The 15,017-nt window shown below is 35.6% G+C and overlaps 1 protein-coding gene across 1 annotated transcript in view; it reads right to left on the reverse strand.

The window, feature by feature from the left end:
* Positions 1-747: 747 nt before the first annotated feature.
* LOC114669222 (glutathione hydrolase 5 proenzyme-like) overlaps positions 748-15,017 on the reverse strand; it is a 62,589-nt gene continuing 48,319 nt past the window's right edge. Inside the window, exons 8-12 of the mRNA XM_028825417.2 lie at positions 11,823-12,010; positions 10,881-10,972; positions 9,501-9,613; positions 5,924-6,034; positions 748-4,391 (exon numbers count right to left, since the gene is read on the reverse strand). Coding sequence (XP_028681250.1) covers positions 4,245-4,391; positions 5,924-6,034; positions 9,501-9,613; positions 10,881-10,972; positions 11,823-12,010 — 651 coding nt within the window. The 3' untranslated portion in view covers positions 748-4,244. The remainder of the gene's footprint in view (positions 4,392-5,923; positions 6,035-9,500; positions 9,614-10,880; positions 10,973-11,822; positions 12,011-15,017) is intronic.

The raw sequence follows: 15,017 nt of genomic DNA on the forward strand, positions 1-15,017 counted from the left end.
CGTTTATATGAGTTTAGGCTTTGTGACTCTTGACTAAAATAGCTCATTAGACATTTTGTCTTTCATTGGGAGTTGCAATACAGCATCTTCAGTAATATCTGTCTGTCCATAAACCTATTCCTCCCTCTTTGTCTTCCAGGCATCAATGTGTTTCCTGTCAAGTCATCATTTTTACATGATGTGACTGAAATAATTAAATTTAAGCTTATCTTATAATTTCACATTAAATGTTTTCCAAACTTTGCTCCTAAAATAAATAGTGCTTCTTACTTTAGTTGTTGCTCAGACATTTCTTTGAATGCACTGCAATAATGTGATTAATTTTAAAATCTTCTTTTACAAATTTTCATTATATACTGTAATGAATACTGAGCTTGTAAGTCCACTTAGATAAAAGTGTCTGCTAAACATAAATCTCGGCTGAGATTTGTAATTACATTTGACAACACTCTGTCTGGGCCAGGGATGGAAATCCTTTGTCCAGTTTGGTAGAGTCTAACTAGAGCAGAACTACTGAAATTTCAGATATGCTTGATTTGTTTTAATTAATAGGTGACTTATTTGCCTTTCTTCTAATATACATCTTTGTATGAGTTTTCAATTATGCAGCAGTAAAGGGGATGAAGAAAATAAGTTAACCTAAGATTTAATGGAACTGATGCACTTTTAAGCAGTGTAACCATTTCAATTTGTTAGCTGTTTCAATTATTCTAAAATAATAAAAAAAATCACTTAATAAAAAACAAATGATAACAAATTATGCCTTGGCAGAATGCTAGGCATTTATTTATTTATGTGTTTTATCCAATAATGTAGAATATATTAGAAGAAAATAAACCCACCACAGAAAAAAAACATTTTGCATAGTAGCGATACACTTCCATAACAAACATGTGCAATATAAAAGTAAAAAAGCATTATGCACATTGTAGGGTTAGAAGAACCCAGCCTTACTAGGTTTAGTGAGCAGTCACCATTTCTCAGTAGTCCAGAATTTAATGACATCTGTCAAGGCTTACTAGAAACACTTTCTTGAAGACAACATGTTAAGGAACGGTCAAGTGATGCTAGAGTCTAGTTCTTCATAAGAGATCAGAGGATTGTGGGTTTAATCTCACACCTGTGCATTTGCACACTTGTTATAGTGTTATGATTTACTGTATATTGTACAGTACATTAATTACCTTATATTGCAATGTGTTTTCTTGTTGCCTATAATTGTATTCTACTATGTTTAGTAAAGATGCTGTGTGTGGGGTGCCATATAAAATACTGTTTGACTGAAAAATTGAATCTTCTTTTTCCAGTCTACTCTGTATAAGAAAGATGGATGATTATTTACACAAAATATTCAAATATCTTTAATGGTGCCTGACTTGCACATTATTCCCCTGAAAGGCATCCTAGAGCCAGCGACCTTGACCTATTATTCTACAGCTTTCCTCTATCTTGTTACATTTCCCTATTTGGAAGAGACTGCATGTGGAGTTACCGAATTAACATTTAAAGAATATTATAGCCTCCGGACTATATTGTTCTGCTCCTTTATGATTAATAAATAAACCCTGCAAATTCATTTTTCTCCACATTCAGCAGAGTATGGTATAGTAAATGAATTATAAAAATCACTTTTTATGGGGAAAAGTATGCCAAGGGTTTTTAGCTTGTTTATTTAAAAGCAAATAGCATGGTTAAAAATGTGTTCCCTTCATTCAGGAAATTAAAATCTACTAAAAAAGACCCAAAACAGAAGAAAACGCATAACTTGGTTTGCTTTTGTACTACGTCTGTTTTGGTATTGTGGCTTGCTACATGTGATCTGAATATTTTAATGGTAAACGGATTGCATTATTTTCACAATTTTAAATTCAATACTGTTTTCTAATACTGTTTGCCACAGATGCATTTATAATGTCCACGGCTTAGTAAACTGTTTACCAAAAATAGTATTTTTTAATGCATAATAAATCTTTGTTGATGGGTTTCATATAGTGATATTACTGCTTATATAGAATTCACATACTATACATTGGTTCTGGCCTTTCTTATCACTGCAGTGGAGAACATATTTTTGTGACTTCAAAATCTCTCTCTTAGGTGGTGAATCCAAACAATATACCAAATAATCAAAAACAGGAATATCAGTTCTCTTCTACATGTGTTATTTTAACTCCTGAGCATGCCAATGGAAAACTTCTGTCAGAGTGCTGTCACACTCTCTAACATATCATCCTATCCTGTTATCATTATAGGATAAGTTTGTTTTTTTCAACTTGAAGTTATTTCTTCATAATCATGGTATATAATAATTTGCCACATAAAATTGTGTTTCAAAGTGAAGTATTTTTTGTACGTTTCAAAAATACCTTGTCTATTATTGACACTGAATTTTGTTGCCCTGATATGAACTGCTATGTTTTTTTTTAGAAAACTAGGCAATAAGTACTGAAAAGGGCACAGTTATGACCACTTGTATTTTTTCACTCTATTACTTCAATATTTCAGCTTCTACCATACAGCGACACATGCTCCTGCCTCACTCCACTAACTCACGCAACCTATATGCCACTCCTTCTTTCGGCTCCCTTTTCCTGCTATGCATCAGGAGCACAATATCAGTTGCCATTTTTCTACTAAACATGCAAACTGTACTAGCAATCTGTCATGTGTTGTATGACTAATAATACTGCTGTGTCTTCTGTATATGTCTTTGCCCCCCCCCCCCCCCCCTCCCCAGCCCTCAGTGCTGCCACTGCTGCTGTTCACAGAGCACCTTTTATGACACTTTTTGCAGGTACTAGTGCAGAGTTCTCATTCCTGCCTCATAGTGCCAGGGTGTGCAAGAGTTTTGCATGTTCTCTCCATGTATTTATAGTTGTTATTTGTAAAAAAGTCCAATGAAACTCTTAGGTTCTCCTTCTCTCTCTCTGTGGATTATGCAAAGTATCAACACAGAATGTAATGGGGGGGTAAAAAGTAAGCACTGCTTAGGAAATAATAATCGTATGATGTAAGCATGCATCTGTCCTGGTTATTACAAACCATGGAAGAACATAACTATTGAAAAAACTGAACTGCAGAGGCAAAAGCAGTGTTATAAGCAAAATATATGTTGGTGTTGGGGTCTTGCCGGGTTGTCATAATTCTATCAACAATGGAGGGTATGAGCAGACAAGTGAAAAGGAAATGTATTCTTACTTAAAGAAAACTAATTCCCAGATTTGGTGGCAGACCTTTTATTTCATGTTTTCTTTTGTTATCAGAAATGTAAAAAGCATATTTTCTTAAATCAAAACCTTTACTGCATCAACTTGTTTTCATGTTTGGACCCTTGCCCTTTGACTTCTATTTTAAAGTGTAAGAACAGGATGCTTATTTGTTTTAATTTATAAGAGTGCTTTAGAACACAATTTCATAAATTTAATATGGCAAATTAATGTATACCATGATTGTGACGAAATAACTTTGACGTGAAAAATACTGAACTTATGGTTTAATATCTCTATGCCTAGCACCATTTTACTGCAGGTTGGTAATTCCTTACCTATTTCCTTTCATAAACTGAAAAGCATGGAAAACATTTTTTTTTTTTTAACGTAACACAAAAAATGATGTAACAGGAGAGCTAGAAGTTTGTTTTTTTTCCATTTTGTCCATTATTTTCATACTTTTTTTGTTTATAAAGTTCCTTATAAGCTCAATTAGCAAACACAAAGCAATAAAAAAGGCAATGGTGACACACATTAAAAAAATCCAGACCTTGGAGGCAAGGCTCTGCCATTGTGTATAAGGTGAAATGTGCTTAGCTTTGGTTAAAACTTCATTGCTTTCTTTCCAAATTCCTGTGTTTTATTAACAGCCCTTCTTTGAAAATAGTATGAGGCAGTGCACATGTCAACTGCCATTGGTAAAGAAAAAAAAAAAGAAGGTAGCATAGTGAGCTAAAAAAAAAAGCTCCCAAAGGTTGTATGGAATCTCCAATCTTGAGTGTCATTGTGCGGATGGTTTTCAGTGATGCTGACATTCCGTTCAATCACAATGCAGACCACAGATGGTGGTCTGCATGCAAGAAAGTAATGCCCAAAAAGAGTTCACATATGTTTTAAACATTTTAAAAAGTAAGTATTCATCTGTGTCAAATGTGCTGTTCCTTTACAGTACATTCCTAAAACTATCCATTCCCAGTGTTCTTGGCCCCTAAGTGCCTCAGTTATATGGTCTTTTTGATCTCAAGAACTCTGAGGTTAATATCCAGCAGGTTGTCCATCCTTTCGCTGATCTGACACTGCCCTGAAACATTTTCCATTGCTTGATATTGCATTCACCACGTTAAAAAAATATGGATTCTTTGTAACATTGTGACCAATGGAAATCAGTTCTTGTTTTAACACCTGAAAAACAATTAGAGAATAAAAACAGTTTAAGGTTTATTAATTATTTATAAACTGTTCACTCCTGACATAGGAGAGCAGCTGCTAGTTAAGTTGTATTAGTAAACCTGGATTTATGCAGTATACATATTTATATAACAAAACCTACCAACCCACCAAGATTATATTTTCTGGGTGTGTAAGAATACTGTAAACACATATGAAAATTAATTTCCTTCTGAAAGAACATTTATAAGTGCATTTGCAGTTATATTTTAGCTAACTGCTTATTTTACATTGTTAACACATAATATCCATCCATTTTCTACACTTGCTTATCCTGTTCTGTGTCAAAATGATCTCACTTGATGGGATGCCAGTACAGACACACACTACCAATCATACATAAACAGTTTCTAGTTACACAGTATACAGCACTTAAGTGAAAAGTGAACAACATTATGAATGGATCTGTTGCTTACTGAAAAAGAAAGGACATAAAATGGGAAACTAAAACATATTTACTATATACCAAGAATACATCAAGGCAAATATAGCTTAATAACACCAAAAACTATGGCAGATGGTAGGATTATGATGTTTGTAAGTATGCTGTCACTCTCATACACTACATTATTCCAATAGTACCAATTAGTGGCAAAATCAGTCATATAGTTATATAAACTCTACTAAAACATTTTCCAACTCCACGCCAAGCTGCCAACTGTATAATTTAAAACCGGTGTTACTGTTTATTTAAGCTCCCTCATCTTTGTCTTTCAGGAATCCTTTGTGCTGCCTTACTTAAAAGGGCATCATGTGCTGCCTGTTGATGAGCTAAAGGGAAACTTCTGGCCTCCGTGCCAGTCTTTACTTTCAAATTGGAACCATTGTCCCATTTTCTCATGCCCTCACCTGTACTGGTCTTTTGCTCAGTCAGACATCCCTGCTGGCTTGTCTACCCTACGTTATCTCGTAAGAACAAACCCCCTAAATTGCCCCCCTCTTTCCCCTCTTTCTCCCCTCTGCTTCCCTGGCCTTCTTGCATGTTGCCCTTATCAAAATTAATGCACACAAGGTTCTCAACTTTAAAGGGCAAGATAATTGCTAGCAGTGCCATTCTTCCCTGTACTACCTTGATGGTATGCATCCTTGGTGAATTTTTTTTCCTGCCTTTTATAATGATAAATTGTGGAAACCCATAACAATACATACATGTCATACTATGCGGATGTTCTGTTTTATTTTAAGAATATTAAACTTGTAGATGTGTACAGTGCTTTGAGCTTGTCAGTGGGAAGTGTGATGGGGAACCACCAACACGACAAGCTTTGTTTAATAACTGCAGGTTTAGGATTCTCAAAGGTAATGAAAAAATAGTCTTTTGTCATCATCCAATAAACTGTAAAATAACAGTCTTTATAATAAAAGGGACAAGCTGCTTTATTATTGCAAACAAAAAGATTCTTTTCTGAAAGAAGGAAAAAGAGCAGATGACGGAGCATAATAATGCACACACCATGGATATCAACTGGGTAAGAATTATGCCATACCGGGTCAAAGTCCTTTTCAAACTGAACTTCATTTTTTGAATTCACATGCACCACTTGAGCCTTTATTGCTTCTTTTAAATCCTGTCCTAACCATAAATAATTGACCATAGCCTGAAAGAAAAAAAAGATAATAATAATAAAATGAAAATTGGGACAAAAGTGAAAACATTAAGTTCATGAGAAGACAGACCCTCCAGCTATGTCTTATATGTGCCCTCTGGCTAGCAACACTCGAACGTTCCATCATCTTTATAGGATTTTCTGAAGTCTCGGGAAGTTTTCTCTAAAATCTAGTAAAATCTAGCAGTGCTTAATTGAACTGCAATCAATGGAATGTTGGCTATTAATACGAAAAAAAATCCTTTTGCAAATAAGTAAATTATAAAAGGTAATTTTATAATTAATGGGGTATGTGGAAAGGTAGTTCTTAATCACAGTGAAGCTAGAATTTTTTAATATTTCAAATAATAGGAAATTTAGGAATAGTCTTAAATAAGAAAATGTTAATGACCTGTTTAGTGAGAAGTTTATTTTCATCCTTAGTCAGATAGGAGGGACAAGGAAAATAAATTATTGATGCTAAAGCATTTTCTTTTGTCAGAATGGTCTATAATAGACAGTAATCATGTGATTAAACATATCAAAATACTAATTAGTTTGCAAACACCCATAGTTAAATGTAAGTCTAATTTTCACTACTGGGAGGTCACCAGAACGTTTAATATATTTTGGTGCTATTTTGGAGTTTTCTCACATTTTAATTTTTTAAAAATTCAGTTTTGAATGTCTCTATTATTTTGCTTGTCACTGCCCTCATGATATCATACTATTTCACATAGCAAAGGATTGCAGCTTGTCACTACAAATGTGTAAATTGACGATTGTCTCAAGACTGTGATTTATTTTTGCATTTAAAATTCTCTGCTATCTCAGATATAAGTAGCAAACAGTTTTTGCTTTTTTACATGAAAGGGGACCATCGCTAGACACACAGACAGTGGAAAGGACATTTCCTTTTTCTATTTAGGTTTCTATGGTTTAAACTAAAGAAATAAGAATTTTAAAACTTTGAACGCATAAAATATTTAAATCTTCTATACAGTAGAGCTTTTACATTTCAATACTTTCCATCAACCAATTAGAAATAATTAGATGCATCTCAAGAACATCAGTTTTTCTTATAAAATGAGCAACTTAAGAACTATCCACTGATCTACAGTCAGTCTGAACTAGCACAATGTTGAAACCAAGGAATACTTCCTGCTTTGTTTCATTGCATTTCATAAGAGTGATGTTATTCAGGTTCCAAGAAAATGGCATTTGCATGCTTAAAATTTCAGTTCAATTTCCTAGAAAACATTCTGTCACCATTGTTTCTTATCTGCTATAATCTTTAAATTTGGCTCATTGTGTGTATGTGTTGTTTATTAATCAAGGAATCTTTTAGAACTAATTGCTTCTCATGTTGCTGCTGTTGCATTTCATAAATACAAAGACTGATCACAGATTTTTTGATCATGTGTCTCGTAAAATGTGATCATCAAGATTATTTATTGGCACTGCACTGTTATGGAACAGTCTGAATGTAAGTGTATTTAATGTTTTACTGTCATTTTAAAAATTATTTTTCACCTTTGTTATTTCTATTATTTTTTTAATTTTGTCATGTAACTTTAAGAGTGCCTCCATTCCATTTACTTTGTGGGTGATGCCCAAGAAGGTACGGCCACCCTAATGTCATCACTCCTTATTCTTCCCTCTGGCGATTTAAGGGAAGAGGAAGCTCAGGTAGCAGATTGTTTGTATTTCTGGAAATATTCTTGTGTGAGTAATTCTGATTTTGTTGATTTTCTTGCTTCTGCGGATTCTGATTACTGAATTGTGCTTTTGGACTTGTTAGCCTTGGGTTGTTTTTTTAGGCAAATCCAGGAAGCTAACCCATTCTATGTGCAGATAAACATTCTAATGTCCCTTTAAACAACCTGGAGAGACCAATCTTATGTGCTGTGTCAGTGACTAACCCCAATTTGAGAAAACTGAGGGCAGTGCTACTTCAAGAAGGGAATTTCGGGTTGAAATTCTCATGTCAGAAAGAGTTATGCCTTTACCTATGAAGCTACAGGGAATGCAAGCAATACTCTGACAGTGAAGTGAGAAATGCAACACTACACCACTGTCACAAAGGACTAGCTGGGAAAGACGGTGATTGCACTTTATCATTAAGTTCTCCACTTGAACCCAGATCATTGAAATATAAAACCACAAGGAAAAAGATATAATTGTTAAAAACTTATCATAAGACCAATTTGCTTGTGCCAAGATAGATTAGAAACCTAAGTAGCTAGTAAACTGCTAGCTAAATATCTAATTTCTTATGTTTGATTGGGTCTGTGCAACAAGCTGATAAGCTGTTTCAGATACTCTTCTGTATTTTAAAAGCTTTTCACTAATTAGAAGGCAAAGAAACTTGAGTTTCTAACTAACAGTTTTGCCCTGTCTCACTATTCAGCAATAGTGAGCTGACTGTGATTTTTAAATTTCCAAAAGTGCAACACTAAACGGGAAACCTTGTAAACCCTTTAATTAACATACAGCAGCCAGTCTGTCCTGTGTTATAGGTTTTCTCTCATCTTTCCTGCATCCAGTCTTTACGATGATATTATCATATTTTCTATCATCTTTGTGGATATCATTAAGTTATAATGTTTTGTTTCTTAAAAATAAGTATGGTGTGTTTCCTAATACAAGTCTAATTCTTTGCTGTGTTGATTCTTACGTTATCTGATAATCATGCAATTAAAAAAGATTGTAGAAGGATATAAGTAGGTTTCCTTATTTTCTTCTTCCAAAAAATGTAGAAATTGGATATGTTTGGATCTTGAAACCCAAAAAATTGACCATTAAATCAGACCCCGACTTATACGCCCATTCAAAAATGCAACACTTAAATTTTCTTTTTTTTTTCTTTTTTACATCTTCTTGCCTCCTCCAATCTCTCATCAGTTTCTCAGATGCATCGAATTTTGTTGCAGCAGCATAGTTTCCAATTTCTTATGCTACTTCAACAACTTTTAATTTTAAAACCAGCTTCATATTTTTTTCTGATCAAATGCTCCATCGTAGATAAGGGATGCTTTTACGATAAAGGAGTATGAGGGTGTGAGATGCAAAAAACACAAATCAGTGCAAACGTTGCTTCGGAATAGTTCTGGTATTACCATGCAGTCACATAGGCACAATAGTGAGAGAGAGGTTAGGAGCACACGTTGACACAGCACATTTCTATACCCACATAGAATAAAAGGGCTGTGTGCTCCGTGGTTACTCTTTCAGGTGGGCATTAGCATATCGTAATCTCTTGGATCAATGTCGCGAGTTTTCTGCATTTGACTTATACAATCGACATTATAAAATACCAGAAATTATACGGTAAAATCAAGTCCTGACCTATCCGCGGGAGAACTTATCTGCGAGTATATACGGCAATTATGCATTGGTTAATTATAATTGGCTTCAGCCCCAGTACTACCATTGCGGATTCAATTTAAAAGAATGCATCCATGAGTCAATCACATACCAGAGCTGTTGCTCCTGTTATCATACTCCCTCCAGAACCACCAATTACTAGTATAGGTCTGTTACTGCTTGAAACAAGAATAGCTGGTGTCATTGAAGAAGGAGGCTGCTCTCCTAGAAAGGAAAATTTGAATAAAATTGATATCAACCAATCAGACACAACCTTATTTTATTTGATACCTTTCTATAGTGGGCACAGTAAATGGCACAAAATTCAAGTACACGTTTCTAGAGCTGTAAGGCAGTGATGATATTATTATAACCACTAGGCTACAGCAAGAATTATTTAGCACCTTTTGCAAAGAGTACCTTCACATGTTGCTTTTAAATTTTATAAGAATATAGCATAAAGCAACAAAAAGAAAAAAATATTACTTAATATTATAATGAAGAGATAATGCAAGAGATATTACAAAAGAAAGTGCTACAAGTTTTATATTCATTGTATTTCTGGAAATTATTTCTATGTATTGAAATTTTTTGGGAACAGGATTAATGCCAGGGCAGGATTAGGGTTACAAGGATATACTAGGGCAAATCTGACAATCTGTAATATATAAAATATTAAAAGTGCTTCTATTAGAATCTATTAGATTGATTCTATTATAAAGTAACTTAAATCACTTAAAATGAAAAGATTTGCCAGGTTTGGGATTGAGGGGGTTTGCACAAGGTCACATTTAAGAGGATAAAACATGTTTTTAAAAAAAAAAAAAAAAAAAAAGCTGTGACATTTGTTGATTTGTATAGACTTGGATCATGCTGCCTTATTTATTGAGGATCCAGTATAAAAAGGGATATCAAGAAGCAGTGATTGTGTACAGGAGCAGACACTGCAAAAATTAACTCTTAAAGGTTTGCTTAGGTGATGCCTCTACAGGTTACTGAGCAGGCTTGTGTGAAAACGTATAGTAACTGAACTACCAAACATTTTAGAGAAATGTCTGGTGATATGAGGACAAATGGGTGAAAGGATACAAAAGCCAGAATTTAAAGCCTAATGAAAACATTTCAACATTCCTTCTTAAAACATCAGTATGGATTAATCTGATTAATTACCAACAGAATCCAATTGCCTAAGATATGAATATGCATATTTAAGTAATTTACTGTAGAACCCTCTTAAGAATTTCAGTCCTCCGTTCACATAAATACATTTATCTCAATAACATCTGACAGCCCAGGGCAAGTTCAACGCACACATCCTCAGTCATTTGCACTGGGCCAATTTAAAGTCACAAATTAACCTAATTTTTAAAATGCCCTCCTAAACCCATTATTTTAGCTTTTTAATGTTTATATATCAAATTTTATATATATGTAAAGGATATGTATGTATGTATCAGCATGCATATGTATGTATAAAATCTAATTTTCCTACCTGGAGAAACATGAGTTGCTCTTCCACAGAAGTCTGATAATTGATTATTTAGGATAATGCCTGTCCTTCTAGAGTACATCATGGCACCAAAACTGCAAAAAAAAAAAAAAAAAAAGGGAATTAGCAGAGTTCCAAGACTAACATTAAAACAAAACATTCTCTTATTAAAAAGACATATGTAGTGGCTGTTTTCAGCTCTTTCCTGAACCAGTCCTGTGGATTAAAACTGTTACACGGCAGTGCTACAGCTAGGCCTGTGCAATTGCTATACAAATACTGAAAGCAGTCCGCTTTCAAGAAAAGACACACCTTTAAAATTTTAATGAGACAGAAATGCCTGGTAGGTAAACAGAGTTACAGACTGTTGTGCCAAAATAATCCTTGGTGCACTGATTCATATAAAACTGTCAACATAGATTGCCATGCACTTTCAACCCTTCGTAAACACCTAACTTTAAGGACTTAAAGAAGCTCTTGTTCTTTGTTTTCTTCTGCTCCTCTTTTTCTCCCTTTCCTTTTAGTTCTCTTATCCTTATTATAAGATTGTTTATAATCAATACCAATTAAAGTAAATGAAACAAAAACATATTGATGATATTCTAACAATTGTGTATTTGGGGTGTGTGTTTGTGTTTGTCCTGCAATGGACTGGCACCCTATCCAGGGTTTGTTCCTGCCCTGCACTCTATGCAACCTGGGATAAGCTCCATTAGACCCCCGTGACCCTGTTAAAGGACTAAGCTGGTTAGAAGATGACTGACTAGAAAACTGTACCACTTATATATCATTGCTGCCACAAAGTATTCAGTCTAATGTTTTTACTTCTGCAACTACCATAAGTTGGCTTATTCTTCCTATTACTAACTCTTCAGGTGTTCATTAGGCCAGGAACAACAGAATAATCAAACTCCTGTGCGCACTAAGACAAATCCCAGCACTTACATACTGTTGATGGTGCTTGTCACTGATACACTGTTTCCATCCTTGTCAATGATTGATATGTGTGTGGTCCCTGTGCTGTCAAAGGACGGTGATACTCCATAATAGGGAAATGGATGAGTTTGGTCGTCCTGTATCTGGGAACGTGCAAAATCTGCAAACTTGTCTGATATTAGCAGAGCAGCATCATTCTAAAAAAAAAAACAAAAAAAAAAAAAAATACATGATATGTCCAATACATCATTAAGTCTATATAATGCTATAATTTTAAACAGTAAAAGATTGGTCCTCATGTTTTACTATGTGGAATGAAATGGAATAATCTTGTTGAAATGTTCATACTTTTCCATTCCTAATTGTGGTGTATTGGGCAATAAAGGTGCCAAAAAAACACCCAAACTCAGTCATTATCTTTGTATTGCAAAATCTACTGGAGCAATCACTATGCTTCTAAACCTTAACTGGACTGAGTAATTTGTTATTGAGTTATACTGTTCATAGGCAGTTGCAAAATCAACATTCAAACATATTACAACACGTATAACATTTTTAAATTTCCCCTCTTTAGTATATCTGATCATTATCTTACTCTTACTCCAATTCAGCATTGTAGGGAACTGATGCCTGGCAGTTCTTGGCACAAGTCGGGAACCAGGCCTATTGTAGATGGGGCAAAAGTCCATCTTTGGGACATTCATACAGTCACCTTCATTCATTCATAGCGAGTGAATTTAAAGATGCCATTTAACATGACCTGCACATCTTTGGGATGTAAGTGGATAAGCCAAAAGAGACCCTGTATAGACATGAGAAAACTGTGTGAATCCCACACAGGAAGTAACTGTGATGTTATTTGAACCCAGTCTCATGCTCCACTGAAATTTTTGGCATAGATGAAAGCAAAATATTATAATACACTAGCGCTAACATATTGGCTTAGGATCATTTTGATGATTGGTGTCATTTATTGTTTTGAGTGCACACTGCTAAAATGAATATAGGCACTTTGCCATGTCACTTGGAAGTTAAAACTGGAAGATATGAAGATTAGTAGTCTAATGCTTCTAATACAATTTGAATAAGAAGAAAGCAAAGTCACAGCGGAACCCTTGCTATAACTACAGTAAGTTTTTGTTTGGAAATGTTGTAATGACAATACTGAGTGTTCATTAAAGGTAGAAATATTTTGGGGGGATAATTTTGGTTTGGAAGCAGACTTGTATTCATAACACAAGCATCTTGGCTCCTTCAATGTTATCCTTGATGTGTCTGTTGCATCTCTGATAAATGCCCTCCTTGCCCGGTTTGTGCATTTTGCTGGATGGCTTTCTCTTGTCAGGTTTGTAGTTGTGCCATATTCATTCTATTTTGTTAAAATGAATTTAATGGTGCTCCTTGGGACGTTTAAAGTGTGGGATATTTTTAATAATCATCTATACTTCACAACTTTGTCTCTGATCTGTTTGGAGTGCTCCTTGTTCTTTTTGTTGCTTGCTTAGGGGTGTTGCAGAATCAGAGGCCTTTCAGTACAGGTGTATTTAAACAGATATCATGTGATGTGACACGTTGATTGCACACAAATGGACCTTTATCAACTAATTATGTGACTTTAATTACTTACAGCACATCTTATTTAGGGGTTTCATAGCAACGAGGATGAATACATATGCACTCGCAAGTTTTCAGTTTTTATGAAGAGAAAGGCACTATATACAGTGCATCTGGAAAGTATTCACAGCGCATCACTTTTTCTACATTTTGTTATGTTACAGCCTTATTCCAAAATGGATTAAATTCATTTTTTTCCTCAGAATTCTACACACAACACCCCATAATGACAATGTGAAAAAAGTTTACTTGATGTTTTTGCAAATTTATTAAAAATAAAAAAAAAATGAGAAAGCACATGTACATAAGTATTCACAGCCTTTGCCATGAAGCTCAAAATGAGCTCAGGTGCATCCTGTTTCCCTGATCATCCTTGAGATGTTTCTGCAGCTTAATTGGAGTCCACCTGTGGTAAATTCAGTTGATTGGACATGATTTGGAAAGGCACACACCTGTCTATAGAAGGTCCCACAGTTGACAGTTCATGTCAGAGCACAAACCAAGCATGAAGTCAAAGGAAATTGTCTGTAGACCTCCGAGACAGGATTGTCTTGAGGCACAAATCTGGGGAGGGTTACGGAAAAATTTCTGCTGCTTTGAAGGTCCCAATGAGCACAGTGGCCTCCATCATCCATAAGTGGAAGAAGTTCGAAACCACCAGGACTCTTCCTAAAGCTGGCCGGCCATCAAAACTGAGCAATCGGGGGGAGAAGGGCCTTAGTCAGGGAGGTGACCAAGAACCTGATGGTCCACCTCTGTCAGTGCTCCAGAGGTCCTCTGTGGAGAGAGGAGAACCTTCCAGAAGGACAACCATCTCTGTAGCAATCCACCAATCAGGCCTGTATGATAGAGTGGCCAGACGGAAGCCACTCCGTAGCAAAAGGCACCTGAAGGACTCTCGGACCATGAGAAAGAAAATTCTCTGGTCTGATGAGACAAAGATTGAATTCTTTGGTGTGAATGCCAGGCATCACGTTTGGAGGAAACCAGGCATCGCTCATCACCAGGCCAATACCATCCCTACAGTGAAGCATGGTGGTGGCAGCATCATGCTGTGGGGATGTTTTTCAGCGGCAGGGACTGGGAGACTAGTCAGGCTAAAGGAAAAGATGACTGCAGCAATGTACAGAGACATCCTGGATGAAAACCTGCTCCAGAGCGCTCTTGACCTCAGACTGGGGCGACAGTTCATCTTTCAGCAGGACAACGACCCTAAGCACACAGCCAGGATATCAAAGGAGTGGCTTCAGGACAACTCTGTGAATGTCCTTGAGTGGCCCAGCCAGAGTACAGATTTGAATCCGATTGAACATCTCTGGAGAGATCTTAAAATGGCTGTGCACCGACGCTTCCCATCCAACCTGATGGAGCTTTGAGAGGTGCTGCAATGAGGAATGGGCGAAACTGGCCAAGGATAGGTGTGCCAAGCTTGTGGCATCATATTCAAAAAGACTTCAGGCTGTAATTGCTGCCAAAGGTGTATTGACAAAGTATTGAGCAAAGGCTGTGAATACTTATGTACATGTGATTTCTCAGTTTTTTTATTTTAATAAATTTGCAAAAACCTCAAGTAAACTTTTTTCATGTTGT

Source organism: Erpetoichthys calabaricus, chromosome 18 (genome assembly GCF_900747795.2).
Source record: "Erpetoichthys calabaricus chromosome 18, fErpCal1.3, whole genome shotgun sequence".
Classification (NCBI taxonomy): Eukaryota; Metazoa; Chordata; class Cladistia; order Polypteriformes; family Polypteridae; genus Erpetoichthys; species Erpetoichthys calabaricus.